General features: G+C 41.9%; 1 protein-coding gene across 3 annotated transcripts in view; it reads right to left on the bottom strand.

Moving 5' to 3' along the window:
* Window positions 1-2337: 2337 nt before the first annotated feature.
* SMS (spermine synthase) overlaps window positions 2338-15395 on the bottom strand; it is a 232624-nt gene continuing 219566 nt past the window's right edge. For all 3 annotated transcript variants that reach the window (XR_015728251.1, XM_087871352.1, XM_087871353.1), the window contains 2 exons: window positions 5484-5599; window positions 2338-5015 (listed from right to left, as the gene is read on the bottom strand). Coding sequence is in view for 2 of the 3 variants with exons in the window: in XM_087871352.1 (XP_087727478.1) it covers window positions 4976-5015; window positions 5484-5599 (156 nt within the window). In the remaining variant the exon portion in view is untranslated. The remainder of the gene's footprint in view (window positions 5016-5483; window positions 5600-15395) is intronic.

The following is a 15395-nucleotide window of genomic DNA, read 5'->3' as shown; positions in this document are numbered from 1 at the left end:
TTTCTAGCGAATCTAAATCGCACGGCACAGCTGTTCCCACCCCCTCACTGTTCTGCTTACCTTCAAATGCCTTTTCTGCATGAAGCGTGCGGATGGTGAACAGCCAAGATTAAAATACATACAATATGAAAATTAAAATAATTTAAAACATGATTAAATTAATTTGGCTTCCCCAATTAAAAAACCCCTTACCCATAAAATTAACCTGTTAAAAGTTTTAAGCCAGCCTGGCTTGCTGAAATAGAAAAGTCTTCAGGGCCCGGCGGAAAGTACGGAGGTCCGGGATCAGTCGTATCCCTGGGGGTAGCTCGTTCCAGAGGGCGGGTGCCCCCACAGAGAAGGCTCTCCCCCTGGGGGCCGCCAGTCGACATTACTTGACCGACGGCACCCTGAGGAGACCCTCTCTGTGGGAGTGTATTGGCCGATGGGAGGTTATCGGTGGCAGAAGGTGGTCTTGTAGATACCTGGGCCCTAAGCCGTGGAGCGCTTTAAAGGTGAGAACCAATACCTTGAAGCGCACCTGGAACACCACCGGGAGCCAGTGCAGCTTGCGCAGGAGAGGTGTTACATAGGAGCGCCATGTCGTCCCCACAATCACCCACGCGGCAGACTGCGACCGGTCGGAGAGATAGGAGGAGAACCACCGTAACACGGTGCCTCCCACTCCCAACCCCTCCAGCCGGCGCAGCATGATACCATGGTCGATGGTATCAAAAGCTGCTGAGAGGTCTAATAGGACCAGAACAGAGGAGCAACCCCTGTCCCGAGCCCTCCAGAGATCAACCAATGCGACCAATGCCGTTTCCGTGCTGTACCCAGGCCTGAAGCTGGACTGGAACGGATCTAGATAAGACAGTTTCATCCAGGTACTGCGGGAGCTGTCGCGCCACCACACTCTCAACAACCTTCGCCACAAAGCGAAGGTTGGAGACTGGACGGTAGTTTGCCAAAACAGCCGGGTCCAGAGAGGGCTTCTTGAGGAGGGACTTCCATAAAACATTCTTTGAACTATTTCTCCCAACATGTCCAGTACATTCTACTCCAATATAAGAAGAACTAAAAATTAGGGCAAGAAGGGAATACTTTAAAATGAGAACTCATGTTGATTTCAGTTTTGAAATAAAATCCTGAAACATTACATTATGTGTGAGTGAAACTGCTGGAAACATTCCATAACCTATGTATGAATGAATCAAAATTGTTTCCTCTCTTTTTAGGAAAATGTAAGAAATTAGTTCTATGTATTTTTAAAAGGTAGCTCTAGGTTCATTATAAGCGTTGTATGACTTTTGCCTAGGGTTGCCCCTCCCCCCCGCCCGGGCAAGATAGGTGGCAAATACATTTAACAAATAAATGAATAAATTTCAAATCAAGACATGAGGGTATTTCAAAAAACACTATAATTAAGCATATTTAAATATATGTATCTTACAATTCAATGAAAACCTAGGTATCTAAAATGTTCTGCTTACTTGTTACAGATCTCCCAGCTGTCAAGGCCATCTCCATGGTGACCCACAGTGGCCAGAGGGAGGGACTTCTACAACCCTTGAAATTGTTGGGAAATGTGACTGATGACACATCTCGGGGGGAGGGGGAACAGGGTCAGAGCCGGGGTGTGAATTAAGTGAGATCAGAGTTGGCTTCACTTAGAACATGCCGACATGAAGCTCCTAATAAATAACTGGATTTCTTTTGAAGATTGGCTTGAGGCTCATGATTTAATTAGGGTATCAGTTGGATACCCTGACACCAGCTACATTTTATCACCAATTTAAAAAAGAAATTAAGAATGCCAACTGATCTTCAGAAAAATGAAAATGATAGCTTTTCATTCATCAAAATGATTAATTGAAAGTTTGCTCTTTATCATAGTTTAAGTGGCTTCATTCAACACATAATTCAGGAATTGTAATACAACTTGCTTTATATATCTAGTTTATTAGTATATGAGAACTTCAAGATGGTAAATTCCAGTGTTTATAATTCAGTGCCTGAATTATAAGGTCAGGATTATAATAGACTATCTTCTCTTAACTACATCAGGAAATTATTTCTGAATTTCTCCATGTAGTGCAGGGGTGGGTTCTACTTACCTTTACTATTGGTTCGCAATGGGATCGCTTGCGCACGTGCCTTGCTTCTGTGCACGTGCAGATTGCTTCTGATGATGTCAGGGTCAGTGAGCGGAGCCTCCCGCTGGTTTTACTACTGGTTCTATAGAACCGGTCCGAACCCGGGGCAACTCTCACTGATCTAGTGTATTGGTCTTTCATTAGAAATGGAGGGAAGAGTGTCTTCACACTTATTTTGGGAGCCAGTCTACAAACAAACTTCTTTAATTAACAAGAAAATAATTTTATTGAATGATTTTTAAGATTGAAAAAAAAAGGAATGATACATTTTAATTCTCTCTTGCTTTCTTATTGCATCAACATTACAATAAGAACTATATCTCAACTATTTTCAGGATCTGTTTATAGCAACACAATGAGCAAACAAAAAATCAGTACACACAGATTTTACAAAAATATAATTTCACACCATGTGCAGAAGCATACCGGGAGACATTGATCCAATAATCTAATAGGCTTCCACATGCATATTCAAATAGCATATGTGCTAATTGATGGCTTAAGACCAATAAGATTTATCCCATCCATATGGTTGGGCTCAACTGGCACAAAATATAAATACAAGATTCCTAAATGTCTCAGATCAACATGGTACACCAGAAATGTTTTAGGTCTAGACCACACTGAATGAAATGGGACGTGCCTTGTGCTGTACAAACTAATCTCCCATTTATCATAGATAAAACTGGTTAAAGGGTGAGTATCAGGTCCACCATCGTGTCCTGCCATTCTGTTGGAAGGGAGGAGGGGAAAGGAGGCTTGCTGGCATTTTCACATGCTTATGCTTTTGCTTTTGCTGTACTGCTTGGGAATTAGGGAGGGTCGTTGTCTGGACTCTCTCCCAGCAGGTTCCAGCCTGGTTTCAAGGCTGCCATGCCCTGAGGGTGAACTGTTATCGGCCTAGTATCTCAGCTTTCTCAAAACAATCGTGTGGCATCACACTGGATACCGGTGGACTGGTTAGCAGGGGTTGGGCTTGGGGAAACCAAAGAATTGCTTTGTGTGGGACTTTTCAGATTCTACCTTGCTTTCTTGCAATCACTTTCTCTCAGTAAAAGTTCTTTCGATTCAATTTAATGGATTTAAGAGTCTTGCTTTCCTGAGGGACCAGCTGGGGCAGGTCCTTACTGCGAATTTCTAGCATAGTGTCTATTTTTAATGTATATTTCTCTCTCTAGGAATATTAGTATCAAAGCTAAAAGAGCATGTAAGCACTAAGAACTCTTACATATATTTCAACTGTTCATATTTAATTTGGAAAAATAGTCCACCCCATAGTTTTAACAGTTGTTTGATCTACTATTCTACCCTACTTACAATAAATACGCAGACTGATTTTGATTGACATTTCAAACTACATTCTAGTTAATTCTTTGACACTATATTCATTTATTTTTTCAATCAATCACATTTATGTGGTCACCCATCTCACAACAAGCGACTCTGGGTGGTGTACAATAATGGTGTACCAATAATGGTACAACACTATACCATTATTAATTGGCTCGTAAATCTCTTTGCAAGTGGAAAGATAATGATTTATATCAGATTAAACAGATGATGAAAAAATAAACTAAACAGTTCATTCCTTCTATAACCAGGGTCAAGTACTTTCATGCTAATTCTTATGCAGCAAAAACATAACATATTCTTCGCACTATAAGACACATTATTTCCCCCCATAAGTGGGTGGAAATGTCTGAGCATCAGTCTGTGCAGCATTCGCAATATAGAGTGAATATTGTGGTGGGGGGAGGGGGGGTTGGTGCCAACTGTCACCGCCTGTCATTGCTGCTGCCATTTGCTGCCGCCGGGGAATGCTGGAGCCTTTGTTGCCAAGCAGTTGATTTGCGGTTGGATCGGCCTCCCGGAATACCACCGATCAGCTGTTCTAGGTGGCAGGGATTGCCAGCTCGGTCTATCACCGTTTGCCACCTAGAACAGCTGATTGGCGGTATTCCGGGAGGCCGATCCAACCGCCAATCAGCTGCTCAGCAGCAAAGGCTCCAGTGTTCCCTGGCGGTGGCAGCAGCTCAGCTCAGTTGACCAGTGGTGGGCACAAAGGAGTGGAGCTCTCATGAGCCATGTGCTGGGCTACGATAGCATGCTAAAGCTGATCAGGCTGTTTGCTACAAGGACGCTAGCCAGATAAATACTGGATGGATGCTGGGAGGCAGAGGCAGATTCCTCCCCCCCCCTCCCAAAGCTAATGTGCGTCTTATGGTCCGGTGCGTCTTATAGTGTGAAAAACACGGTAGATTTTAACACTACCATGATGTTAAATTATGATAGTGCTTTTGTGTCACTTTTTCATGGTGAAATTTTATTCACCATGAAAAAGTTGTAAAAATCGCAGTGAGTTAGAAAGTATTATTAAAAAAATAACATCTACTCTTAATTTCTTTCAGGGATGCAAAGTGATCATTTGACAACAAATGCACAAGTCACACCATGATTATTAAACTGATGAATGTTGAAGAAAAAAAAATCTACAGTATCACACTAAATTCTAATATTGACTTTTAAAACCGGTGTTCAAAGTTCTAAAATAAACATAATAAAATGATCACATTCTAAAGGTTCAGTGCATTCAGCAGCTATAATTTTGCTGCTAATTCAGCTAAGTTGACTTTCAAAAATAACATACTAGTTCATCAAAATATACATTGTGCATTTGCTTTTAAATTAAAATAATAAAAACCATTTAAAGAATTATCAATTGATAGTATGACTAAGTTTCAAAATAATCTACAGCATATAATTTAGAGTCAAGACGCCAAGACAAAGCATGTGGCAAGCCTACACATTTCATGCAGCATGTGTGGCGCAGTCTTTCAGCTTCAAATATCAGTCTTCTTCCAAACAGTATAAAATACCCATCTAAAAAATAGTCAAGGAATCCAATATTTTGTTTTCTCACAAGCTTAGTTTCCCAACATGTATAAGAAAATATCATTTCAAAATAATTCTTCATTACTTCCAAAATAAAACAAGAAACTCATTTTAGCATGTTACATCCTTTACATCTCAGATATAATTTTTTTTTAAAAAATGATTATACTGCTAAGCAGAAATTCTTTGATGATTCATTAAGACATTAAAATTATGATTGCTGAAGCATCAGGAAAACTTGTATTAAAACATTGTAACAGAATGTTAGTGTGTACAAATATTTGTATATTTGCAGGATTATGAGTTCTAACCCAAGAATTTCTTATATTAAGACAGTACACTGTGTTAAGCAATAATATAATTTAGGCTTAATGTGTCATTCTGGTTAAGGCAGCTATGATTTAGCACCAACTGAAATAGGATTGTTAATAAACATGGTTTCTTATTGAAGGATACAGCTCCATGTATGAGGGGACACATACAACTTCTTTTGAGAATTCCACAGGACAATATAATCTGCCAAGCTGTTCTTCATAGAGAGACAAGGCTTCTGTGAGGTTGACACAATTTCCCTGCAAGGGAGCAGGACAGAAAAAACAGTGTGTCAAACAATCTAGTGGATGGGCAGAGGAGACAATTAAATAAAAAGAAACATTTCATGAATTGGTTCTTTATTATTAGAAGACTTTATAATGTGAGCGTGCATAACTATAAATATATATTATAATGACTATTGCAACAAAGGTGAAGCATAAAAAGGGAAAAATAAGAGATTATTTTTACAAAAATAGTGACTAGGCAATGTATCAAATGCAACAAAGGCTATTAAATATTGCCAAAAGATAATCTTATACAGCATACAGCAATTAGAATAATGGAATATGAATGTTCCAAGGGCAGATAACTAAGGATATATTTTATTATTTTACTGCTATTAAAAAGCTTTTTCATTAAAAATACTTCATATTTTTGTTAATATATAAAAAGTGGAAGCTATCAAAAATATTACAGAATAATAGCAAAATATTATTTAAACAAGATCAAAATGTTACATAAAGCTTGGATAGTAATCTAAAATTAATCACAATCAGCAGTGGTTATTTGGTTCTGCTGTCTTTTACAAAGCATATAATTTTGCCCACATCAAATTAAGTAGAATAGTACATAAATAACCTGTGTGTATAATTTAAAAATCACAAATAGAAAAAAGGCACTAGGTAATTTATGGGACAACATACTGAAGTTGTTTAATGTCATGACCAAATCTATATAATGTGAGTAGTCCAAAGTCTTGTTTAATAGACCATCATTCTTGTTAACAAATTCTAATCAATATCTTCAAAAATAAGTAAAACAGAAAAGACAGCAGGCAAACCAAATTAGATGAATGAAAGATGTAATTATTTAAGATACTCAATATGCAACATTGCATTTAGCAAAGTTCATAAATTTCTTTTCTCTAACAGTATTTATATCAAGAACAGGTAATATTCCACATTTGATCTGTATAAATTCATTATTTAGGATGATTTGTTTATAATCAATTTATGCTCTTATATATTCAGTATACAAATTATGTATACTGTGCTTTAAAGGAAAATGAATGTGAGATAGAAGAAAGATTCAACCCTGAAAAGTATCTTATAGTTGGCAGCTGAAGTGGGGTGCGTGCAAGATCTGCCCACAAAGTCTGCACAAAGTAAGCTAACTGTGTGCAATGCCTGAAAGAGATTTAAATGCTTCAGTTAACATACTTATACATTTCTCTACCTTACGTAGGTTAATGTTTTCTAAACAAATGTATCATGTCATTTCAAATCTTTCCACTAATGAAAAAGAAATCTCTAATACAATCAAGTATATAGATATGATAGGGGCTTTGCTAATTCAGGTCCATATTACAATTTAAAACTATTAGTATTGCAAGTCAACAAGAATATAGGACTTTAAAATGGGCAACGTGGCTAAAATATGGATAATTAACACCTGGAACTGATTGCAGTTGCAATTTAAAAGGAAAATGATTGCATTTCACTAACATAATTCAAACAGGAGGATTTTTTTAAAGGAAAACCTTCTGAATCGTTTATTTACCTCTAAATCATCCAAGATTTTGTAAGGCTGACCAAATATTGGCCACACCTTCTCCTGTGACACTACTACATTTCTAGCTGGTCTTACGTGGCTTTTTAAAGATGAGGAGGTTGAATTGCAGTCCACGTCTCTTTAAACATTGACGCTCCTGCTTTAGAATTTAATGCACAAAGGTACTAGGATGGAAAATACCTCTGTAAAAAGCATGTACCCTGGCTCAGTTCCTTATCTTGCCATGCTAGATAGGGATAATAAGGTTTTTATTCTCAATAACCCCAGAAAATGCCAAGTTAGGAAGTCTAAATTTCAACTATCTAATTGGAATGACATTAAGATCTTGAGTATACCTCATGAGGCATACCTTGAATACTAACTTCCAGAGCATTTAATTTTCTATTTGAATTCCTATATATACAAAAGAATGTATGTATGTATGTATGTATGTATGTATGTATGTATGTATGTATGTATATATATATATATATATATATGTATGTATGTATGTATGTATGTATGTATGTATGTATGTATGTATGTATGTATACACACACACACACACACACATTTCATGTCATACTTTGGCATATGAATCTCAGCAGCCATTATGGAATTATAGGGCTTGATGAGCAAAACAGTTAAGTCATCTCATCATAAAGCCAGGTTCTCTCCAATAATTTTTCTCTAGGGAAACAAATGTCCAAAAATCTTGTAATCTTTACTATAGCAATTGTTCTGAAAGTTGGCCTGCTTTATTTATTTATCCTGCTTTAATGTATAAAATGAAATGAAAACAACTTATAAAAGTTACAAAATTGAAGTAAGCCACTTTAAGTTCTAGCACCAGAGACCAGGAGTCTGACTTCTAGGCTTACGCCTAAAAACCATTTGAGTAACTTTGGGCCAGACACTTCTTTTCAGCCCAACCTACCTCATAGGGATAACTGTTGAGGAAAAGCAGAAAGCAGGGATTCCAGGTATGTTCATCCCCTTGATTTTACCAAATATAACAAGGTGGGATAATGACATAACTATGTGGTATGAAACATTAAACTATACTCTTATAATTATAGTCTTTGGCTTTTTCAGAAAAATATTTTTTTTTTAATTTGGACATTTTGGCAATACTGAAAATTAAAAACTTTGAGAACCACAGAACATATATATATATATATATATATATGATATATATATATATCCTTAATAATGCCTAATAATAAATAATAGCCTGACAAGATTGTGTATTTTTATTACATCAAGTATATTTGTGATCTAATACATATTTAAGATTTTAAAGACTATCATTCTACGAAAAAGCTAATACTGCCACAGTTTTATCAGATTACATCACTCACAACTTAATTTAAATGTACCATATAGTTTAAGTCTCTGAATGTGTTAGTTGACATTTTTAGTAATAAAACCAGGGGTGAAATCTAAAATTTTTCCCTACCGGTTTTGTGGGCGTGGCTTGGTGGTGGGTGTCCAACTCAAAGTCACTCACAGCCATGCCCACTCAGTCACAAGACCCCCTCCCACCAAGCCACGCCCACAGAACCCAGTAGGAAAACTTTTTAAATTTCTATTCTGCCGGCGGGTCCTTACCTTTCTCCCGCGGCTCCGCCCACCTGCCCCATTCCCCAACTCCTACTGCCCACCTTTCTCCCGCAGCTGGCTGTCAGGGAAGGCAAATGCCCGAAAGGTACCGGAGTCGCTCAGTCTCCTTCTTGAATGAGCTGCTCTGGTCTGTGCGCCGGCTGCACAAACGCACACTGTTTATTTAAGTCACTCATCAGTGGCAGGTTGGGTATGCGCTTGTGCAGCCAGCGCGTGGACCAGAGCGGATCATTCAAGAAGAAGAGTGAGCGACTCCGGTACCTTTCGGGCGCTTGCCTTCCCTGACAGTCAGCCGCGGGAGAAAGGTGAGCAGTAGAAGTCGGGGAATGCATCATTCCCCGACACCGGCCTTGCCGTGGAGCCACCCTTTGCCGCGCGGCTCCGCCCACCCGCCCCATTCCCCAGAGTCGGGGAATGGTGCATTCCCCGACTCCTACTGCCCACCTTTCTCTCGCAGTTGGCTGTCAGGGAAGGCAAGCACCCAAAAGGTACTGGAGTCGCTCACTCTCCTTCTTGAATGAACCGCTCTGGTCCATGCACCAGCTGCGCAAGCGCAAATCTAACCTGCCGCTGAATTAAATAAACAGTGTGCACTTGCGCAGCCGGCGCGTGGACCAGAGCGGCTCATTCAAGAAGGAGAGTGAGCGACTCCAGTACCTTTCGGGCACTTGCCTTCCCTGACAGCCAGCCGCAGGAGAAAGGTGGGCAGTAGGAGTTGGGGAATGGTGCATTCCCCGACTCCGGGGAATGGGGCGGGTGGGCGGAGCCTCCAGCTTCCATTGCTACCGGTTCTCCGAACCACCGGCCATCATCACTAACTACTCACCCGAGCCGGTCCGAAGGAGCATTTCACCCCTGAATAAAACTCTGTCTAGTAGTCATATTCAATAATGGAGTGAAATGGTATTCAGGCACCAGTAAATAAGCTACCAAATTTTATACACTAAGCCAGAGTTGTGGTATGTGGTTATAGTTAAGCACAATAAAGAAAAACAATAAAATCACAACACAGTATAAGCCACAGCACATCAGGACAATGTAATGCTTAATTTTAAAATATTAGTTAACCTCAGCGCAACCACAATTTAATCAGTATATAATTAATTTTTAAAATGAGTCAATTACATTTTAGCAACAATTATGAATTTTTATGTCTCCTAGTGCTGTATTTGTCAGGTATGCTTCCTTCAGTATCCAGGAAAGAAAACCCCAAAGTCAAGCATTTTGAAGAATTTGGTACTTTTACTGAATAAGAAATGATTAACAACCCAGTTAAGCTGGAAGTGAGCAAAACGCGCGAAATGCATCTACTAAGCTTCTTCCCCCCCTCGTGTTTATAAATCCTCAGCCAACCCAAAGGTCTTCCAAAGGTCAGGTGGCAACATGTCTGGCAGCGTCATCCATCAGGAATGTCGAGACAGTTGGTCAGCCGTCCCCTTTTGAAAATACAGTTTCGATTCCCACGAAGTCCCCTCCTACAAAGACAAACCCCCTCCTGCTCCCTTCCCCCCCTTTGCTCCATACCTAATCCCTCCCCGTTTCTTATGGCAGCTGAAGCAGGCAAGCTGAGGCTGACATTCGGCCCCCCTTGCAGAAGAGACGTTAGTCCTAAATAAAAGGAAAGAAGAGAGAGAAAAACAGAATATATACAATGATTAGGGTTTATCAGGGTATTTGGTATAGAATTGTTGTACTTTCTTGGGAGCTCGGACATCCCGTTTATTTACCCATTCAGCCTGAGATAGTGGAAAATGTTTCCAGGCAATCAGATATTGGACTTTACCATGGTGTTTTCTAGAGTCCAAGATTTCCTTAACCTCAAAATGTTGCTCCCCTTCTATGAGAATGGGAATTGGAGGGGTGCTTTGATCAGGCCTTAGGGGAGATGAGTGTTCAGGTTTCAATAAACTAACATGAAATACAGGATGTATCCGTCTCAAGGTTTTTGGCAATTCCAATTCAACTGTCACTGGATTAATCAGTCTAATCACACGGAATGGTCCTACATACTTAGGCCCCAGCTTTTTGGACCTCTGGGTGGTTTGTAAGTATTTGGTAGACAAATAGACTTTGTCCCCTATTTTATAAATGTGAGCTGGGGACCTTTTCTTATCGGCTTGCGCCTTATGAGCTCGGTGTGCTTCATCTAATGCCTTGCGAGTCACTGCCCAGGTGCTCTTTAGTTGTTCAATCCAATCCATCAGGGAGGGATTTTGGGGATCATCTTGAGGTAACTCGGGAATGGGTACAAAATCCTGGCCCGATGCGACCTTAAAAGGGGTGAATCCGGTGCTACTGTGTACAGAATTGTTATATGCCACTTCTGCAAATGGCAACAAGTCTACCCAATTGTCCTGTTGGTAATTTACGTAACACCTAAGGTATTGTTCGAGCACCCCATTGGTTCTTTCACAAGCCCCATTTGTCTGAGGGTGGTGACTGGAACTCAATCCCTGTGCGGAGCCTATCAATTTCAAAAATTCTCTCCAGAAACTGGAAGTAAATTGCACACCCCTGTCAGAAATTATTCTTTTCGGAGACCCATGTAGTCGGTAAATCTGCCTAATAAACAGTTTTGCGAGGGTTTTTGCTGAAGGGATCTTTGAGCAAGGGATGAAATGTACTTGTTTGGAAAACAAATCAGTTACTACCCAAATGACAGTGCAGCCCTCACTGTCTGGTAAGTCCACAATAAAATCCATAGATATTAACTTCCATGGGGCGTTTGGTCTAGCCACACTTTGCAGTAATCCAGGGGATTTTCCTGGAGGTCTTTTAGCTGAGGCACATACTGGACAGCTAGCCACATATGCCTCTATGTCTTTTTTAAGTGCAGGCCACCAAAACTGTCTTTTAACAAGATGTAAAGTCTTGACAAACGCAAAGTGTCCTGCGGCTTTGGCATCATGAGCATATTTCAATATGGTCGGCCTTAATGTGGTCGGAACATACAATTTCGATCCAACCCAAGCTAGTCCGTCGCGAAGTGTGCATTCCTTCGAGTGGATTTTAAACCACTCGTCAGCTTTTAGCGCTTCTCGTAACTTTTCGAGTAAATCCCCCGAGAGTTCTGGATTGGTTTTACTCTGTGCTCTGGTAGTGACAGGTGTTGCCAATTGAGTTAAGGGGATCATCGGTTGAACCACTTCCTTCTTTATGCTGTTGTACTGTGGCAATCTGGAAAGTGCGTCCGCCATGAAATTTTTTCCGCCAGGAAGGTAACGTAAAGTGAAATTGAATCGTTTGAAATGTTGGGCCCAGCGTGCCTGTTTCGGTGATAGTCTGCGTGGAGTTTTTAATGCTTCTAGATTCTTATGGTCAGTCCACACCTCGAAAGGGTGTTTCGCCCCTTCTAAAAATTGTCTCCATGTTAACAGCGCCCATCTAACTGCAAACGCTTCTTTCTCCCATATGGCCCATCTCCTTTCTGTCTCGGATAGTTTACGGGATGTGTAAGCACAGGGTTGTAATATTCCATTCTCGTTCTTTTGCAAGAGTATTGCTCCTACGGCGACGTCGCTAGCATCAGCTTGTACTACAAAAGGTTGTTCTATGTCGGGGTGTTTGAGCACAGGTTCAGCTGCAAACAAGCGTTTCAGTTTTTCGAAAGCGGCCTGACAGTCCATAGTCCAGTCTAGTGGTTTCGAGGGTTTGGGTTTTACTTCCCCTTTGGTTTTTAGCAAGTTTGTAATTGGTAGTGCGATTTTCGCGAAAGAGGGGATAAATTGTCTATAAAAATTAGCAAACACTAAGAAACTTTGTAACTGTTTACGGGTGCGCGGTGCGGCCCATTCCATTACTGCCCGGACCTTTTCCGGGTCCATCTCTATTCCCTCATGTGATATACGATATCCAAGATAGTCGATTTCTTGATGAAATTCACATTTATAAAGTTTAGCATAGAGCTCAGCTGCTCTGAGTTTATTTAAGACCGCTCGAACCAATCTTACATGGTCGGCCATGTTGTCAGAATAAATTAGGATATCGTCCAAATAGACCAACACCCCCTTATATAGGTGTTCATGCAACACTTCGTTGATCAACTGCATGAATACAGCCGGGGGCCCCTGTAGTCCAAAAGGGAGTACTCTAAACTGGAAACATCCCAGTGGGCAATTAAATGCTGTCTTCCATTCATCTCCTTCTTTTATTCTCACTCGGTAGTATGCCTCTCTTAAATCAAGTTTGATAAAAAATTTTCCCTTCCCTAAATGGGCCAACATGTCCTTCATAAGTGGGAGGGGATAGACATTTTCCACGCAAATGGCGTTCATGTTTCTATAATCAACAACTAATCTGAAGGATCCATCTTTCTTTTCGCGGAACATTACTGGCGCTGCCACCTTGGGTTTGGCTCGTTCGATGAATCCCCGTTCTAAGTTTTTGTCAATAAAATTTCGCAATTCCCCCAGTTCCCGAGGTGTCATGTGGTATATTTTTGGTTTGGGAAGCTTCACCCCTGGTAGTATTTCAATGGTGCAGTCAGTGGCTATGTGGGGAGGTAGAGCATCCGATGCTTTTTCACTAAACACTTCCTTGAGGTCCCAATATTCCTTTGGAATTTTCTCTTCTCCCTCAATATAGTTAATGGCTACTGCTGCCCTTTCTGGTCTTATGTCGTCCCTTAGGGAGGGGCCTTCCTTTTCCGGAGTAGGTTCTGCCGTACGGATGCGCAGGACCCCCGTTCTCCAATTTACTCGTGGGTTCCATTTACGAAGCCAGGGCAGTCCTAGAATGAGGGGCCTTTCCATGCCAGGTGCTACGATAAAGCTGAGCTTCTCTACATGATTCCCCAACTGCAGTTCAAGGGGTTCGGTCATAAAACTAGCTGGGCCCCCTCCTGCAATCGATCCGTCTAATTGACAAAATGCAATGGGTCTTTTTAAAGTTTTCAATCTCAGTCCCATTTCCTCCACTACTTTGGGGCTAATTATGCACCTAGTGCACCCAGAGTCCAACAGGGCTAACAATTGCGCGTGAGTTCCTGTGGAGGGCACCCTTACTTCTACGGGGATGAGTAAGGGTTCTTCCGTGCGACTCACCCGTTCGTCGGTGTCAGAGTCGGAGTCCGTCTCGCTGTCATCATCATTGGTCGGAGTTCCCAACTCACCCTGGTTCCGGGGAGTGAACTCAACGACTTCTCCTTTCAGGGCGGTGCCGCGGGTTTTGGCGGGTATTTTATCGCCTTTCTTTTGGCTGGTCCCGGTGGCTTTTGGCGGTGGTTTGGAGAAACATTCGGCCGCCCGGTGACCCTCCTTCCCACATTTGAAACAGGTGAAGGGCTTTGACTTGGGTTTGGTTTCGGTTTTCCCGCCAGTCATCTTGGGCGGTCCCTTACGGTAGAAAGAGGATGAGTGGTCTCCCATTCGCCTACCTCGGAGTTCGTTCCGTTTCAGCTCGATCTCCACATCCTCAGCTACTATGTACCATCTATCCAAATCATCGGGGACCCCCATGCTCCTGCAGTCTCAATATATCTCTTCATTCAATCCATCTTTGAAGCTCTCCAAAAGAGCCATTTCTGACCAGCCTGTCATATAGGGTGCCAGTTCACGAAACTCTTGGGTATACTCTGCCACCGGCCTCCGGCCCTGCTGAATGCTCTTCATTCTGAGTCTCGCCTTTCGTTCGGCTAAATGGTCTTCAAAACGCCTTCTAAGGGCCCTCATGAACTGGTTGTAATTTCTCAGCAAGGGGGAGTTGTTATTGTGGAGAACCACCATCCACTCAGCAGCTACTCCCTCTAGGGCATTCGCGACGCCTCTGACTTTTGCCGCCTCTGTTTCGTAGTCCTCCCCCCAGTCCTCCATGTGGTTCCACACTTGGGTCAGGAAAAATCCCAAGGTTTTTGGATTCCCATCAAACTTCCCAGGAAGGGGGGGGGGATTTTTGGCTTTTTTCGTCTGCGGGGAGGGGCCTGCAAGGCTGGGGTTCTCTGGCCGGCTGCATCTCTCCCTCGAGCTGCCGAAGCCTGGGATGTTCCCTCCTCAAACTCTTCCTCTCCCCCGCAGGCTGTCTCTTCGCCCCCCCCGGGGGCCTGCTTCCCCCTTCTCCACAGGAATTTCAAAAGACTCATGGTTTTTTCTGCTTTCTTCCACATCACGGATAAGCTGCAAGGCTTGATCTATCATGAGGCGTTCCTTGTGCTGTTGCATCCACACTGCCTCTCTTTTCCGGGGTCTGGAAATTGTCACTCCCCGGGGTTCTTCTCCCCAGTCCGGCAGTCTCCCCACACCTTTTGACCATCTGGCCTCCTCCGTCTCCAGATGAAGTTTTTCTAACCATTCTGCAGTCTCCTTTTCCGACTGGAAGGCAGTTGAACTGGCTGCCCCCATTTTCTCTTCTCCATCACTCCCCCGATCTGACATGTTTGGATTTACAGTCCCCTCGGTTTTGGTCCGGGATGACTGGTTGTGACTTCCAGCTTAATGTCAGGTATGCTTCCTTCAGTATCCAGGAAAGAAAACCCCAAAGTCAAGCATTTTGAAGAATTTGGTACTTTTACTGAATAAGAAATGATTAACAACCCAGTTAAGCTGGAAGTGAGCAAAACGCGCGAAATGCATCTACTAAGCTTCTTCCCTCCCTCGTGTTTATAAATCCTCAGCCAACCCAAAGGTCTTCCAAAGGTCAGGTGGCAACACATCTGGCAGCGTCATC

This window comes from Pantherophis guttatus, chromosome 5 (genome assembly GCF_059756535.1).
Source record: "Pantherophis guttatus breed Tessera chromosome 5, ASM5975653v1, whole genome shotgun sequence".
NCBI lineage: Eukaryota > Metazoa > Chordata > Lepidosauria > Squamata > Colubridae > Pantherophis > Pantherophis guttatus.
This window is presented reverse-complemented; position numbering and strand designations above follow the sequence as displayed.